We start from the raw sequence: 15,128 nt of genomic DNA on the forward strand, positions 1-15,128 counted from the left end.
CCTTATAAAGAAGGAGGCCTGGTCCATTACAGCTGCGAGCAGCTGCAGCCTGTGCACTCCCCGGGGCACTTTGCAGTGCCTCAGCTCAAGAAGGGTGAGGAAAACTCACATGGAAATACATGCCTACTTTGTAATAACCTGTTCCCCATCCAGCTGTAATATATGTCCACATACACATTGACCTATACAGCTGACCACAACCATCTGGCAGCTCAGAGTTTGCAGAGTAGCTAGTTCCTGGAGAAAGAGAAATGGAAACTTGTTCTATTTTAATGAGATTTATACACCTTATAGCACTGCTGCTAAATCTACCTGTATACAGAAATATTCTACTTTGTCTCACTGTCTTCTTTGGCAATTTTGAAGATCTGTTTTCTACAGTCTTTTCCTCCTCATCTAACACTGAATCTTTTTTCTTTTATTGAAAATATTTGTTTCTTCTATAATATATCCCGGTTATGGTTTCCCCTCCCTCTGTTCCTCCCAACTCCTACCCACCCATCTGGATCCACTCCCTTTCTGTGTCTCATTAGAAAATAAACAGGCTTCTAAGGGATGATAAGATAAAACAAAAACTCACATCAGAATTGGACAAAACAAACAAATAGAAGAAAAAGCCAAAGAGAAGGAACAACTCACTGGTTCACACACTTAGGAATCTCATAATGTATATACAAGCTAGGATAAAAAGAGAAGAAAATATAAAAAATGTAGAAAATAAAATAATTTTTTAAAAAGGAAGAATGCTGACATGATATTATGAACCTTCAAAGGTGCCATTGAGTTCATTTTCTGTTGCCCATCTACTGGTTATAGAGTCTACTCTTAAGAGTAGTTTGTTTCTCCAGTGGGCCCTTGGAGGAAACTAAATTTTCATTTGCAGGTGGTTGTCAATTGGAGATGCTTCTGGGCTAGGAATGGGGGCATGTGTCTACTTCTTTCAGCTCTAGGACCCCAACTGTTGCAAACCTGTGCAGGCCCTGTCATGCTGCCTCAGTCTCTGTGAATTCATATGTGCATCACTCATATTTAGAGGGCCTCCATCATCTCTGGCTCTTAGTCTTTCTGGCCCTTCTTTGAGGTGTTCCTGAGCCCTGAGAGGAGGAATTTGATGGAGATATTTCTGTTTAGGGTAGAGTATTCCAAGGCCTCTTCCTCTGCATAATGTGGGTCTCCTCTCAGTTTGTTTCTATCTGCTGGGGGAGGAGGCTTCTCCGATGACTGAGCAAGGCACTGATCTATGACTACAGCAGAGTATCATTAGGAGTCATTTTTTTTTTTTTGCTGTTTTGCTTTTTGTTTGTATAGTTGTTTGTTTGTTTTTAGAACAGTAGTATTTGGGTTTACCCTAGGTCCCTGGGGTATCTATCTAGCAGTGTTAGGTATGGTTTCTGTCTTGTGCAATGGGGCTTTGTCAAATCAGACATTGGTTGGTTACTCCAAGCTTTGGGCCACCATTGTACTAGCATATCTTGCAGTCAGGACACCATTGTAGATTAAAGGGTTTGTGGCTGGGTTAGTAACACATAGAAAGTACCTTCCTGTACCAAATGCTAACGTGTAGGGGTGAAGGCTCTATGGAGGCCAGCCAGCTTGACTTCTTCATGTTCACTGTGTTGTGTAGCAATGTGGCCTTGTCTTTAGCAGTGTGGTCTTGATGTCTGCTTGTGGAGAGCAACCTATTGTCTTCACAACAGCCTGAGTTGTTTGGGAGTTCTCATGGGACCCCTTTGGCCAACCACTCAATTAGATGTAACCCAGTGGCATACTGGAATTGTCATTTGGTGACAAGAGATGTCCAGTTGTTGGGGTTCTGTCTGTATATATTTTAGGAAGTTTCTACTGTATGAGGTTCCCATACCACCTTCAAATGGCCATTAACGTTAGCTGTCTCTCCCCATATTCCCTTCCTTTTCTCCCTCTCCCCTCCCACTTTCCACTTGATTCTCCCCTCATTCCAGTCCCCCCACCCATCTATCTTTCCCTTTCCTGGGAGATCTATTTGTTCCCTCAATCCCTTACTCTATGCCTAACCTCTGCAGTTCTGTGGATTGTAGCTTGGTTATCATTGACCTAACAGCTAATATCCAAATATAAGCAAATGTGTACCACAACTGTCTTTCTGAGTCTGTGCTGCATCATTCAGGAGGCTTTTTTCCCCAATTCCATCCATTTACCTACATTTTTTTTCATGATTTCTTTTTTTAATGACTGAGTAATATACCATTTTGTAAATGTACATTTTTTAACGCATTCTTTTATTGAAGGACATCTAGATTGCTTCCAGTTTCTGGCTATTATGAATGGAGCAGCAACAAACATGCAAATCCTGAATCTTAAAACTCAGTGGCTTTTACCCTGGATGTCTTATCTGCTAGCCATCATATTCCTCAGAAGACTGGCATGAGAGTGGTTGTCTCTAGAAAAGAAATGTCTGCAGGATGCAAACAATTGTGAAAACTTTGTTCTTTTGAAGTAGGTTCTCATGTGCTATTTCACAGGCAAAAATAATTTTCTAGTTCACATCAACACTAATAATTTGCCCACTGCCATACAAAGTATTGCAATTATTGCTATCTTTAATAGCACCAGAAATAACAGTATTTCTGGTGTTCTTTAAAATGTGATTAACTTAATTACTATTAATGAAGGAACTTCCCATACTGGAAACCAAAGATCAAAGTGTTGAGTCATGTTCATTCACACTACATCCAACTTTCATTCACACTACATCCAACTAGCTTTTACTGAATTGAATACCCCTGCTAACATAGTAAATAGTCTTTTAATTAACAAGGAATTATATAAAACAACCAGGTAACCACAACATATACTGTGAGTCAGGCAGCTTCCTTAGCAGCAGTTATTGGAGTCAAATGCCAATCAAGACAATTATTTTATTTATTTATTTATTTTAAGAAAAAGGTATTTCTAATGACTTGGCAGGTAATCTTGAGAAGTCACCATTCTTTGTTAGTTTATAACCCAAATCCTGTACTGGTGCTCTTACTCCTTGGGGTTACTTATAAAGCACACACTATGTGGAGTATATATTTGGTAACAAAGGTAACTACCACGTTGACCCAGCCTCTGGATTCCCAAGAAGTTTTTGCTCTCTTAAGGCAAAACTTATTGAAGAAATGGTGAAAACATGTCATTGCCTTGAGTGTTCATCTACACACATCTACTGAACACTCATAGGGCCCTCTGGAAACTGATCAGAACTTGTCCAACCATGTTCCAGACTGTAGATTTACTGTGGTCAAATCTTATTGTTCATTATTTTCTGAACCCATAATTAGAGTAGTTAGCAATGGTTCCAGGGAAAGCAGAGATATCTCGCACTATCTTCAGGGCACATTGTGCTGAAATATGCTGGTTGCTTTAATAATAGTTACCTTTCTGGTTTAGTAGACCTAGGTATAGTTTCATTCCATTCTAATTTCATAAGAAAAGGTTTGGGTATAAATGTGTCTGTGTGTGTGTTAAAGTGGTTTTATAAGGAGAACACTTTATTATGTAGACATTTAGGAAGAACTGACATTCTAGATTTGTTGTAGTATTCATTTACTTAGAAACCAAGTTGTACCTCTTATACATCGTATGCACATTTTCCCATGTATTTAAAATGACTTATAAAGTTATTTAAATATAGGACTTATCTGGACATCTACATTCTTTAGTTTTACTAAGTCTGTGAGTTAAAGTTGAACTCACAGCTAAGAATGAGTAAATAATGGAGACTACTGATCTGTTTTAAGGCCCAACTGGCCTCTTCTTGCTGTGTTATTCTGTGCTGCTGCATTCTATCACAGTTTACCCAGCTTTCTATACTCAAAAGGCAGGTACAGGAAAGAGAATTTGGAACAGTTTTGGGGGGCAATATATCGCAAGCCATGAATTATCTGTCTCCTACCTTTTTGTTAGATATGTAGTCTCAGATGGGTGCTTTTAAACCCAGCAATCAGAAGTTCAAGACCAGCCTTGGCTACATAACAAGTTGGAGGCCAGCCTGAACTACATACAATTCTGTCCAAAATACATGCCTCTCATCCATACTTAAATAGATGTGGTAGCACACATCTATAACCTGAGCATTTAGGAGGCAGAGATGTGAGGATCCCTGCCAATTAGAGACCTGTATAGTGAGACCCTAAGACAGGGCATGGTCTTGTTATATCAATCAGAGTGGGCCTGTCCACCCACAAGTATTTGGAACTATAGGTACACACCACCAAGTCCAGCTTCCCCAGTTTTGAGCATCTATACATAACTGAAAGACCCAAAGGTCTGACTACATGAAATGCTTACATAAATGGGCTACAATGCTGGGCCAGCCTGGTCTGCAGAAGTGAGTTCCAGGCCAGCCTAGGCTACACAGAGGAATCCCGTCTCAAAAAGGGGGAAGTATAAAAGGTTGTTAAGTACTTTGCAGGGGGCTGGAGGGATAGCTCAGCTGTTAAAGGCTAGGCTCACAACCATAAATATAAGAAGTACTTTGCAGGTATATGATATGTGAGTAGAGATTAGAGAGCCAAGAGTATATGTGTGTCGAGAAGAATCACTCCCCATAACAGGTCTTTGGAATTGCTAAGTTTCACAGGAAAGTGAGTGATGGCAGTTTCCACTCGGGCCAGGGAAATGGAGGCAATCACAGGACCTTTTATTCTGTGTCATGGAGGATTGGTCTGGATCTTTAAAATAATGGTGAATTTGTTTTCAATTGTAGAAATAGATGATGAATTCATCAAAAACTTGAAAATTCTGATTCCGTGGCTCCTTAGTCCTGAGAGCCTAGATGTCAAAGAGATCAATGGGAATAAGATCACCTGCCGAGGTCTGCTGGAGTACTTCAAGGTATTGCTCTCATTTCTGTGCCTCTTGTGAGTACTTCCCTTTGACCTGCCCTGGAATGTGTGTCCTTCACATAAAGATTCTGTGGGGCAAATGTACAAGGCACCCATGAAAAGGCTTTGGAAAACTATGACACCTAGAGAAGTCTCTTTCTGAGGAAATAAAATCTCTTTTGAAGAAACTCCTTAGAAGTCAATTTGCCATTTGTTTTTAACTTGAGAGAACGATACTTTGAAATAAAAATGGATCAGAGTTAAGCAAATAAACCCTTTATGGGAGTGCTTCCCAGAGTTGCCCTATACTGAATTTCACCTTTAAGATTATCCAAAAGTAACTATATTTTCTTCCTGAAAAATAATTCTTCCCAACTGCTGTCTGCACCAAAGGCCCTTTTAGTCAAATTACTCTAAACCCGTATTTATTACCTCTTGACTTTAATAATACCAAATGCCCTTTACCAATATGTATATTTAAGGAAGAAATTAACCTGATTTGTCAAGTGCTCCAAGATTAAATGTCAATTTTTTAATTGATGTTTTACCATTTACAATGTTTTTTTTTTTTTTTTGGGGTGTGATCTCTTTCCCTTCATCACTCTCAGCAATGGTTGTATTTGAATTTCTAGTCTAACACTCTAGATAAGCTCACGGTTTGGGGTCATGATTCCTGCACAGACCAGGTCCGTGCACCTCATGCGTTTAGTGGGACAAAGACTCACAGAAAAGGGAGGCTACTCCATCAGAGGAATTGAGGAAGCTTTTAAGGGAGATTAATTGAGCCTTTCTGAAAGGGCAGCATTGGCATGTGGCTATGTATAAAAAGATCATTTCAGAAAAAGGGAACATCATTAGCTAAAAAAGGCAAGAAAGAAATAATAGTTCCTGAAAATATTTTTTTTCTGTCAAAACCCTAAATATAAGTTAACATAAGAACTGTTGGATGAAATTGCTTTTGTTTTGTTTTGTTTTGTTTTGTTTTAGGCATACATAAAGATCTATCAAGGTGAAGAATTACCACACCCCAAGTCCATGTTACAGGTTTGTATTCATCACGAGGGATAATATTTTAAAACATGTTTGTCTCTGAAGCCAAGCTTTCCTGCTTATAATGACTGAAGATCCCTTGCCTAACTACCTACCATGTGTCCATCTGACGTTACACACACATACACACACACACACACACACACACACACACACACACACACACTGCTTTACTTCGGTTGAGATATGATGGGGAATGCCCTTCTGTATATATGTTTCTCTTACTGGTTGATAAATAAACACAGTTTTGCCAGTAGAGGCAGGAAGATAGGCAGGGCTAGGAAATGAAAAGAATGCTGGGAAAGGGAAGGCAGAGAGGGACCACAGAGAGATGCCATGTAGCTGCCAAAGGAGTAACAGGTTCAGGCATTCTCCATTAAGCCAAGGCCATGCAGAAATATATAGATTTATAGAAATGGGTTAATAATTAAGACAGAGTTAGCCATCAGCCAACAGTTTTATAATTAATATAGTGTCTCTGTGTGCAGAACCAGCAAGAAAAACTCCAGCAACCGAGATCCACTTTGTACCAAAGACTTTCCCTCCTCTTTGTACTGAATCTCTTTAGAAGCACACTCATCCTGTTCTGGCTGGTGCACTGATCCCATAGCATTCATGTAAGATAAGGCTGGTGTTCTTAAGAGGAAAGATCATCCAAATGAACATTCATTGTAGCATTATGGCTTGTTGAATAAATGTCTAGGTTCTGTACATCTTAAAAGTTCATAATAAGTTAAACATGTAGTAGAAATTAAAGTTCATAATAACAAGTTAAACATGTAGTAGAAACTCTTCAGATTCCTTGATGGCTGGTCCTAGCACATTTCTTGCATGTGATGCTTTGATACAGATGACTCCACTTTACATTAAAATGTGTACTTTGTTCCAAGGCCACAGCAGAAGCTAATAATTTAGCAGCTGTCGCAACTGCCAAGGACACATACAACAAGAAAATGGAGGAGGTAAGAATTCAGGATATTTAAAAAAATAAACAGTATTTCTTCTTTGGACCCCATTCTCTAATGTCATACCACCCTGTGTGCTTATGTAAAGAGGTGACTTTAATGTCACTTTGCTCAATATGTATGTATCACATGTTCCTAAGATACTTTAAAAACAGAACATTATATAGTGGGCATGGGAAGCTGAGGCAGAACAATTGCCATGAATGTGAGACCAACCTGGTCTATGTAGTGAGTTTAAGCCTAGCCTAGTGATATGAAACCCTGTCTCAAAAGAAAAAATTACACACATGATGCAGTTTTAAAGGTATTTAAAAATTAGTTCTCTACCAACAAAATATTGGTATTCATGTTTTATTTGGCCATATCATCCCACTGGAAGATTTAGTGGCTAATGCTACTCTCTCTGCTGTACATATTTAATTTTACAGTCTTACTAGTTCTCTTAAAACTTGTAAAAAAAAAATCAAGCCTTGGGAACCAATTAAGTAGTATATTTCCTCATTAGTTTTAACTAATGTGAGAAGTATCATTTTCCCCTAAAAATGTTGTAAAATCGAAGTTGCATCTTGTGATATTTTGACTATGATCTAAAAAATAAAGCTTGCCTGAAGACCAGAGTGTAGAGCTGAGCCACTAGTTAGCCACAGAGGCCAGGCAGTGGTGGTACACACCTTTAATTTCAGCACTTGGGAGACAGAGGCTTATGTATCCCTGTGAGTTCAAGGCTACCCTAGGCTACATGAAATGGATCCAGTCTAAAAGAGAAACAAAGCTCACACAAAAGTGATCCCACCACTTGGAGTGACATGCCTTTAATCCCAGCACTAAGGAGATGGAGACAGGGGTGATGTGGCTGGGTGGAGAGAGGAATATGAGGCAGGAGGAGACAAAGGAGAGATGCAGTCTGAGGATGCAGTCACTCTGAGGACAGAATTGCGCCTTTGGTCTGAGCATTGGTAGAGGTGAGAACTCTCTAGTAGCTGGCCATTTTGCGTCTCTGATATTCAGCTTTAACCCCAATATCCAACTGAGTTTTTAGAAGACCTATTAGAATTCATGCTACATCTAAAATTGATGGACTCTTACAATCAAGAGAAATATGATGTAATTAAAGGATAATCAGATATCAATATGGCCAAAGTTAAGAATATGGTTAACCAAAAAGTGCTTTGTAACTTTGTATGTGTATTATGTGTGTGGGGGTTGGTAGGTGTACACATGAAGGCCAAGTGGAAGCTGTTGAGTAATTTCCTTAATTCTGCTCTACCTTATTCCTTTAAGAGAGGGTCTAACACTAACTAGAAGCTAAACAGTCTGGCCAGTGAGCTTATAGGATCTTCCTGTCTCCACCCTCAAAGCTGGAGTACAGGCATATGCAGCTGTGCCCAGCTGTTTTACATGGTGTTGGGATTTGAGCTCAGGTCCTCATGCTTGCATAAGTAATTACTTCTACCTGATGAACCATCTCCCCAGCCTACCTTGTAACTTTTTTAAAAAATTGAAAATATAGTTCAAGAACATTCTATGTGCTTCTACCTAACTCTAAGAGAACACCCAATTGGTTCCATTTAAAGTAAACAGTGACACTGCTAAGGAAAACATACTTCATAATTCAAGAGTTTTATAGTACTATCATTTTAAATTTAACTTCATTGGCCAAATTACTTCAGTGTAATTTGACTTCTAGAAGAACTGCGATATAGTTTTCGTGGCTTTGGATTCATTCTGTGAACAAACAGTTGGCAATTATGTTGGGTCATGTCTTTTTATCTTGAAGAACCTGGTTAAGTCATCGATGCTATTTCCTATGTCTTAAAAAGAGGGGCTGGGCATGATAGTACACCTTTAATCCTAGTACTCAGAACACAGAAGTAGGTGTATCACTGTGAGTTTGAGGCCAGCCTGTCTACAGAACAAGTTCTATGCCAGGGCTACAATAGTGTATCCTTGTCAAGAGACAGACAGAAAATTAAGAATGACTTTATTAGCCAGGTGGTGGTGGCGCACAACCTTAATCCCAGCACTTGGGAGCAGAGGCAGGTGGATTTCCATGAGTTTGAGGCCAGCCTAATCCTACAGAGTGAGTTCCAGGACAGCCAGGGCTACACAGACAAACCCAGCCTCAAAAACAATTCAACAGTAATAAAAACAAAACAAAACAAAACAAAACCCCCAAAACTAAAACAAAGCAAAAAAAAAAACAAAACAAAAAATCTTTATTCGCTATTATACCAGCCACATTTTTCGCAATACCTCATGGATGTGGGGTAGATAGTTTGGACTGACAACACATACACAGGCAGCCTCTTTTCTGTCACTTAACAGAGATTATATTTTGAGAAATGCATCATCAAGTAACTTTGTCATGCAAATATCACTGTGTACTTAAATAAATCTAGATGTTTTAGGTCACTTGTTTTCTTGATGCAACCCCTCCCAAAACAAAACAAAACAAAACAAAAAACAAAAAATGAAAGAGGTATGAGGTGTATGAGGTTGTAGTTAGCATAACACAAAATACTGTGTTATAGTGAATTTCTATTAAGTAGAAATATCCCCTAAAATATAGTGATAGTCATTTATTAGACAAATTCTGTACTGCATGTGATTGTGTATGTTATACTTTAAATAATCGCTGCTTAAAAGATTTCACATTAACTCCACCATAACTGACAACACGGTTCTGGCTGCAGTGTCACGGGTGATGGAAATGTACTCCGCGATGACTTCACCATTCTTATGCAGCGTTCATTTACTCCCTATTACAAACACTTCTGTCTCTGACAGATCTGTGGTGGTGACAAACCATTTCTGGCCCCTAACGACCTGCAGACCAAGCACCTGCAGCTAAAAGAAGAATCTGTGAAGTTATTCCGAGGGGTAAAGAAGATGGGTGGGGAAGAGTTCAGCCGGCGTTACCTGCAGCAACTGGAGAGTGAAATAGATGAACTTTACATCCAGTATATTAAGCACAATGATAGCAAAAACATCTTCCATGCAGCTCGAACCCCAGCCACACTGTTTGTTGTCATCTTTATCACGTATGTGATTGCTGGCGTGACTGGCTTCATTGGTTTGGACATCATAGCTAGTCTGTGCAACATGGTCATGGGACTGACTCTCATCACCCTGTGCACCTGGGCATACATCCGCTACTCTGGAGAGTACCGAGAGCTGGGTGCTGTCATTGACCAGGTAGCTGCAGCCTTGTGGGACCAGGTAAGAGTTCTCTTAATTTCCCTCAGATAAAATCTGCACAGTGTGTAGTGTTGCATTTCAGTATCAGAAATAGACAGGTGAGTATGACTTGGGCCCATTCTTTAAAACTTTACAACATGGTAAGATATGAACAACTAACTATAGTATTTCCTACACAGCTGTTTTTTTTTTTTAGTTGAAATGTTAGCTTTTAAAATGTATGTGGATAAATGGTATTTTTACTTTCGAATTCTAAAATGTTAATAGTGTTAGAAGTATGAGAAAGTTATTTAGCTTCTTTTGACTCTGTGTTAAATTTATTACTTGACTAGCACTGACTTTGAGAGCCGTACATGATACTATCACTGGTTATCCTATTACTCTTTAGTATCAAATTACTTCAGGCTATATTTAATCTAGACTTGCACTAAGCCACAGCATGGGCCAGTGGTCAGCCCCTTCAATTGCTTGCCCCTTTAATTCAGTTAGCTTCAGCTAAGGGAGTCAGGGCCACCATGGCATAATGTCCAAACAACTAAGGACAGAAAGACAGTGGTAAATATATAGAGAACAATAACTTACTAGCTTACTCTCCCAGGGGTCTCTTTAGTGACTTACTGAGAATTTAGGGAAATTAAAGGTCACCATGCAGTTTTCTACTTTAAACTTTTGAACATTTGTGGTCAAACAGTACTAAAGCCCCCACCCCCAGCATGAAGAGCGCACTTCTCTGTACCCCACAATAGAATGGTCATTAATGAGCTGTGTGCCTTCGAGGAATCAAGCTGAAGTAAACCAATAAGAGCACACTGAAATGAATGCAGCTCATCTGGGCCTAAGCCACTCATTATCTCAAACTCTCTCATGCATACACGGCTAAAGATGGGCTATCTTTGTAAACCTCAAAACCCTCCCAGAACACAATGTTAAAACCTATCAGAGATAGAGAACTGGGTTCTTTAAAACATTTTGATAAAATATGGAATCTAAACTGAAAAATCTTCAGTATTTGTTCTTAATGCTCAAAATTGATATTGCAAATGAAGTTGAAAATTATGTTATTAAACAAGATATAACACTTTTCTTTCTTTTAAAATTGCCTCTGCCACAGGGAAGCACAAATGAGGTAAGTTAACATTTTTTTAATTAAGAGTTATGTATTTGTAAATGTGATATTCCTGTTTTATAACTGACTAGGTATTATAGGATATCTTAGAAAATACTTCTCTAAAAAGTATGAATTCTTAACATAGTCCAAATATTATTTGCACAAGTGTCATTAAAGAGTGATTGATTTAGTTCCTATGTTTTAAGATCCAATACTGCATTATTTAATTTCCCCATTGTGGGCAAATACCGGACAAGAGGAAACACACAGAAGCAAAGGTTTAATTGGCTCAGTTTGGGAAGAGATTGCAGCAGAGACAGTATGATGGCACAAGCATGAGGCAGCTGCAGGCAAGGTGCAAGGCGCAGAGGAAGATGGATGGATACTGGTGCTCGGCATCTTTCTCTTTTTAATTCCTGCTGGGACCACAGCCCATGCAATTGATGGTCTTGCCCACACTGAGGGTGGGTCTTCCCTACCTAGTTAATCTTTCTGGGAACAACCTCATAGAAATACCCAGAGATGTTTCCATAATGAATCCAAATCCCATGAGGCTGATGATGAAGACTGAGCATCACACTGTCCTCTCATCTTCTGCAGTGAAGCCAGCAGGTCTACAACCTGAGTAATGCCACAGAGGGCATTTAGGTGCAACTGCCACCTTAAGGACTTTGGCTTTGAGCTGACAGCTTTTCAGAGCACTTCAAGAAGCTTCAATCACAGAACGCATCCATACTTTCTCGGTACACCTCAGACCTGGCCTGTGTGCCAAGGTCTCCTTTCCACATACAGATGGAAAGAAGCTGAGCCTCTAGAAAGACTAGCACACAAGAAAAAAAGTGTCTATAGAGAACTGTTAGATCTTCTTCTTAGCTAATCTTGAACAACAAATAATTCTTCCCTCAGTTTCTGCTTTATTGTACAAGTCCTTTAATCAAATAGCAGTGGAACATTTAATATTTTAAAGTCAATAACAGCTACTTTATACAAAAGTAAACTCAACTCACTAAAAAAGCAAAACAGATTTCAACTTTGTACATAAAATCTTGGGTGGGGAAACCTAATACTTGAAGAAAACTGGAATTAAACTAAGTATACCAGGAGGAGAACACTATACAACTATTCACAGATACCATATTGCACTGCACTGACCACATTTACAGAACTGAACACAGCATCATCTGAATTTACCTTGTTAAGAAAATAGATATAGGGGCTGGAAAGATGGTTCAGTGGTTAAGAGCAGGGGCTGCTCTTCCACAGGTCCTGAGTTCAATTCCCAGCAACCACAGAACAGCTCACAGTTGTCTGTAACTGCAGCCCCATGGGATCTAGTGCCCTCTTCCGTACCCATATACATAAAATACATTTATCTTTCTTTAAAACTGCTATAAAGAATCACAAATGAAAATTTTGAGAATAGCTATAAATATTGAGCTTTTACCTAGTTCTTAAAAGTACTCAAAAACTACAGAATAGAGAGTTGGAATTGAGTGGTATGTGACAGAAGGGATAGATCTTATACCCTATCCCTTAAGAGGAAAGAACTAAGGCACTTAGGACCACCCAAAAATGTACAATATGGAAAAATATGATAGCTGGGTGTGGTGGCACATGTCCATAAACCCAGTACTCAGCAGGCGGAGGAGGGAAGATCATACATTTGAACCTAATCTGTATCAGTCACATAGTGAAACCCTATCTCAAGAAAAACCCTAAAATGCTTTGATTCAAATACCATTAAAATAAGACAAGGAGTAATGAGAGGTCATTTGAGGAAAGACTCTCTGAAGTGGTGTTTCTGAACACGATTCTGTGCTGTCAGAACTGAGCAGTGGACATGCAACAGCAGAACGCTGAAATAGGGGAGTCCGGCTTGGAGAAGGGGCAGTAAGCCTTTAGCTGACCTAGCACACACACAAGAATGGAAAAGCAGCCGCTCTGAAAAACAGATTCATGGCAAGAAGTTACGGGTCTACATTGTCTAAAACTGGCAATATTCACAATGTGAGATGTCCACACATTCCTGGGACAAAGGACAACAATTGGGCTTGAAGCCAGTATTCTAAGAGATGATTAAGATAAAGGAGGTGCAGTCAGAGTAAAAACTTGGGACATTCAACTAGTAGCACATGCCAGGGAATTACAAATGCATTTAAGATGTTAGTTACTGGTCTGTGTTTGTTTTATGTGTGAGTGTTTCAGCTACATGAAAGTCTGTGTACCATGTGTATGCAGTACCCAGGGGAGCCAGAGGAGGGCATCAGATCCCTTGGGACTGGAGTTGCAGGTAGTTGTGAACCACCATGTAGATACTGGGAATTGAATCCAAGTCCTCTGGAAGATGAACCAGTGCTCTAACTTGCTAAGCAGTCTCTCCAGCCCCCACTAGCCTGTTATTTGATAAAGGGTAATGCTACACAGAATATCAATTCAGGACTGAGATGGTTCAGTGGCTAAACCACTTGCTATTCCAAGGGTAAGGACCTAAGTTCAAGTCTCCAATAACCACTTAACTGCCAGTGGATGTGATGGCCCACCTATAACTCCTATGCTTAGAAGGTAGAGATGAGATTCTCTGGACAAGTCTGCTATGACTGGCCAAACTGGTGACAGACCCTGCCTCATATATATTGGGGAGAACAATAGAGGAAGACACCCAACAACTTCTAGCCTCCACCTAAACCCAGATGCATGCACCCCATATACAAAACTGTATTATTAAATATGACTTCAGCATGCTGAAATTTATATAGTACTATAAGGTAAAAGGAGGGAAAGTTACACCTGTGTGCTCATTGTTGTCACCCCATCTTTACATTCTAGGCTCTCTACAAGCTTTACAGTGCAGCAGCAACTCACAGACACCTGTACCATCAAGCTTTCCCTTCGCCAAAGTCAGAGCCCACTGAACAACCAGAAAAGAAGAAAATCTAAGTCAATCTAAGTCAATTTAAAAAATGCAGGTGCATGACCATTTGTCACTTACTATCAATGCTTTTGTTTCCATGCAAACATTCAAAGTGCTTCCTTCAGAGCAGAGTGAAAACCAAACACCCAAGGACTCCAACAGCCCAATTCTTTACTCCAGTGATTAATAAGCAGATGTATGTATGCATGGTTATTTGTTAATGTGCAGTTCCCTGATTTTTGTCTTTAAATATGCTGTTATCATTTCAGGTATTTGTAAATTTGAGGAGAGTAGATATGTTCTGCTTGACTTTACTAAGTTCTACTACTGGGTTATAATTAAATATTGTGATATCTCCATGTTTGGATATGCTCATTTAATTTCTATAGAAAATTTCAGTTATTTTACATGGATATTTGTTAAAGCACAGCATAACTCAGCAGGCTTGATTTAATCTATATAATCTTATACATACCACAGGCTCTTATCTTGAAATATACTTAAGAGCTTAAAAATTGCTTTACCAAAAACTATACATTGTTTCTTTTATATTTATGACTTAATGTAGAATGTAAATCTCTTGATCAAAAATGCACAAAATTGTTTTGTATTATGTGTTTGAGTTTCACTGCACTGTATATTTTTTCATTTGGTACACCAGAAATGTATTCTTCATAGGTTTATTCTTTTAATATGTGAACTATTAAACTTTACTCTGGTTCCTAACATTAAAACAATTGCCTAATGACTCTAGCACTATTTGGGGGTGCTGATGTGGCACGAAGGGCTATCTCACTGTAATTCAAGATGCATTTTCTTTCCAATACCATTTCAGGAGAAGAGAGGGTGCTCGGGGTGGTATGACATTCACTATTTCTAATACCATTTCAAACTAATTGAATAAGGTACTTTCCAGTTACTTAATTTTAAGGAAGTTTAATTAATTTTATTGCTTTATGTTTTTAGACAAAATTGTGCTGTGCAACTCTGGCTAGCCTTCCACCTGTGATCACCCTGCCTACGTCCCCAAAGGTTACAAGCATGTGTCA

At 39.1% G+C, this 15,128-nt stretch overlaps 1 protein-coding gene across 1 annotated transcript in view; it reads left to right on the plus strand.

Moving 5' to 3' along the window:
• Positions 1–14,832, plus strand: part of Atl1 (atlastin GTPase 1) — a 59,419-nt gene extending 44,587 nt beyond the window's left edge. Inside the window, exons 9-14 of the mRNA XM_051195938.1 lie at positions 4,730–4,857; positions 5,835–5,891; positions 6,788–6,859; positions 9,650–10,081; positions 11,172–11,186; positions 13,995–14,832. Of these exons, the coding sequence (XP_051051895.1) occupies positions 4,730–4,857; positions 5,835–5,891; positions 6,788–6,859; positions 9,650–10,081; positions 11,172–11,186; positions 13,995–14,105 (815 nt within the window). The 3' untranslated portion in view covers positions 14,106–14,832. The remainder of the gene's footprint in view (positions 1–4,729; positions 4,858–5,834; positions 5,892–6,787; positions 6,860–9,649; positions 10,082–11,171; positions 11,187–13,994) is intronic.
• The last annotated feature ends 296 nt before the right edge of the window (positions 14,833–15,128 follow it).

Source organism: Phodopus roborovskii, unplaced genomic scaffold (assembly GCF_943737965.1).
Source record: "Phodopus roborovskii unplaced genomic scaffold, PHOROB, whole genome shotgun sequence".
In the NCBI taxonomy this organism is placed as follows: Eukaryota; Metazoa; Chordata; class Mammalia; order Rodentia; family Cricetidae; genus Phodopus; species Phodopus roborovskii.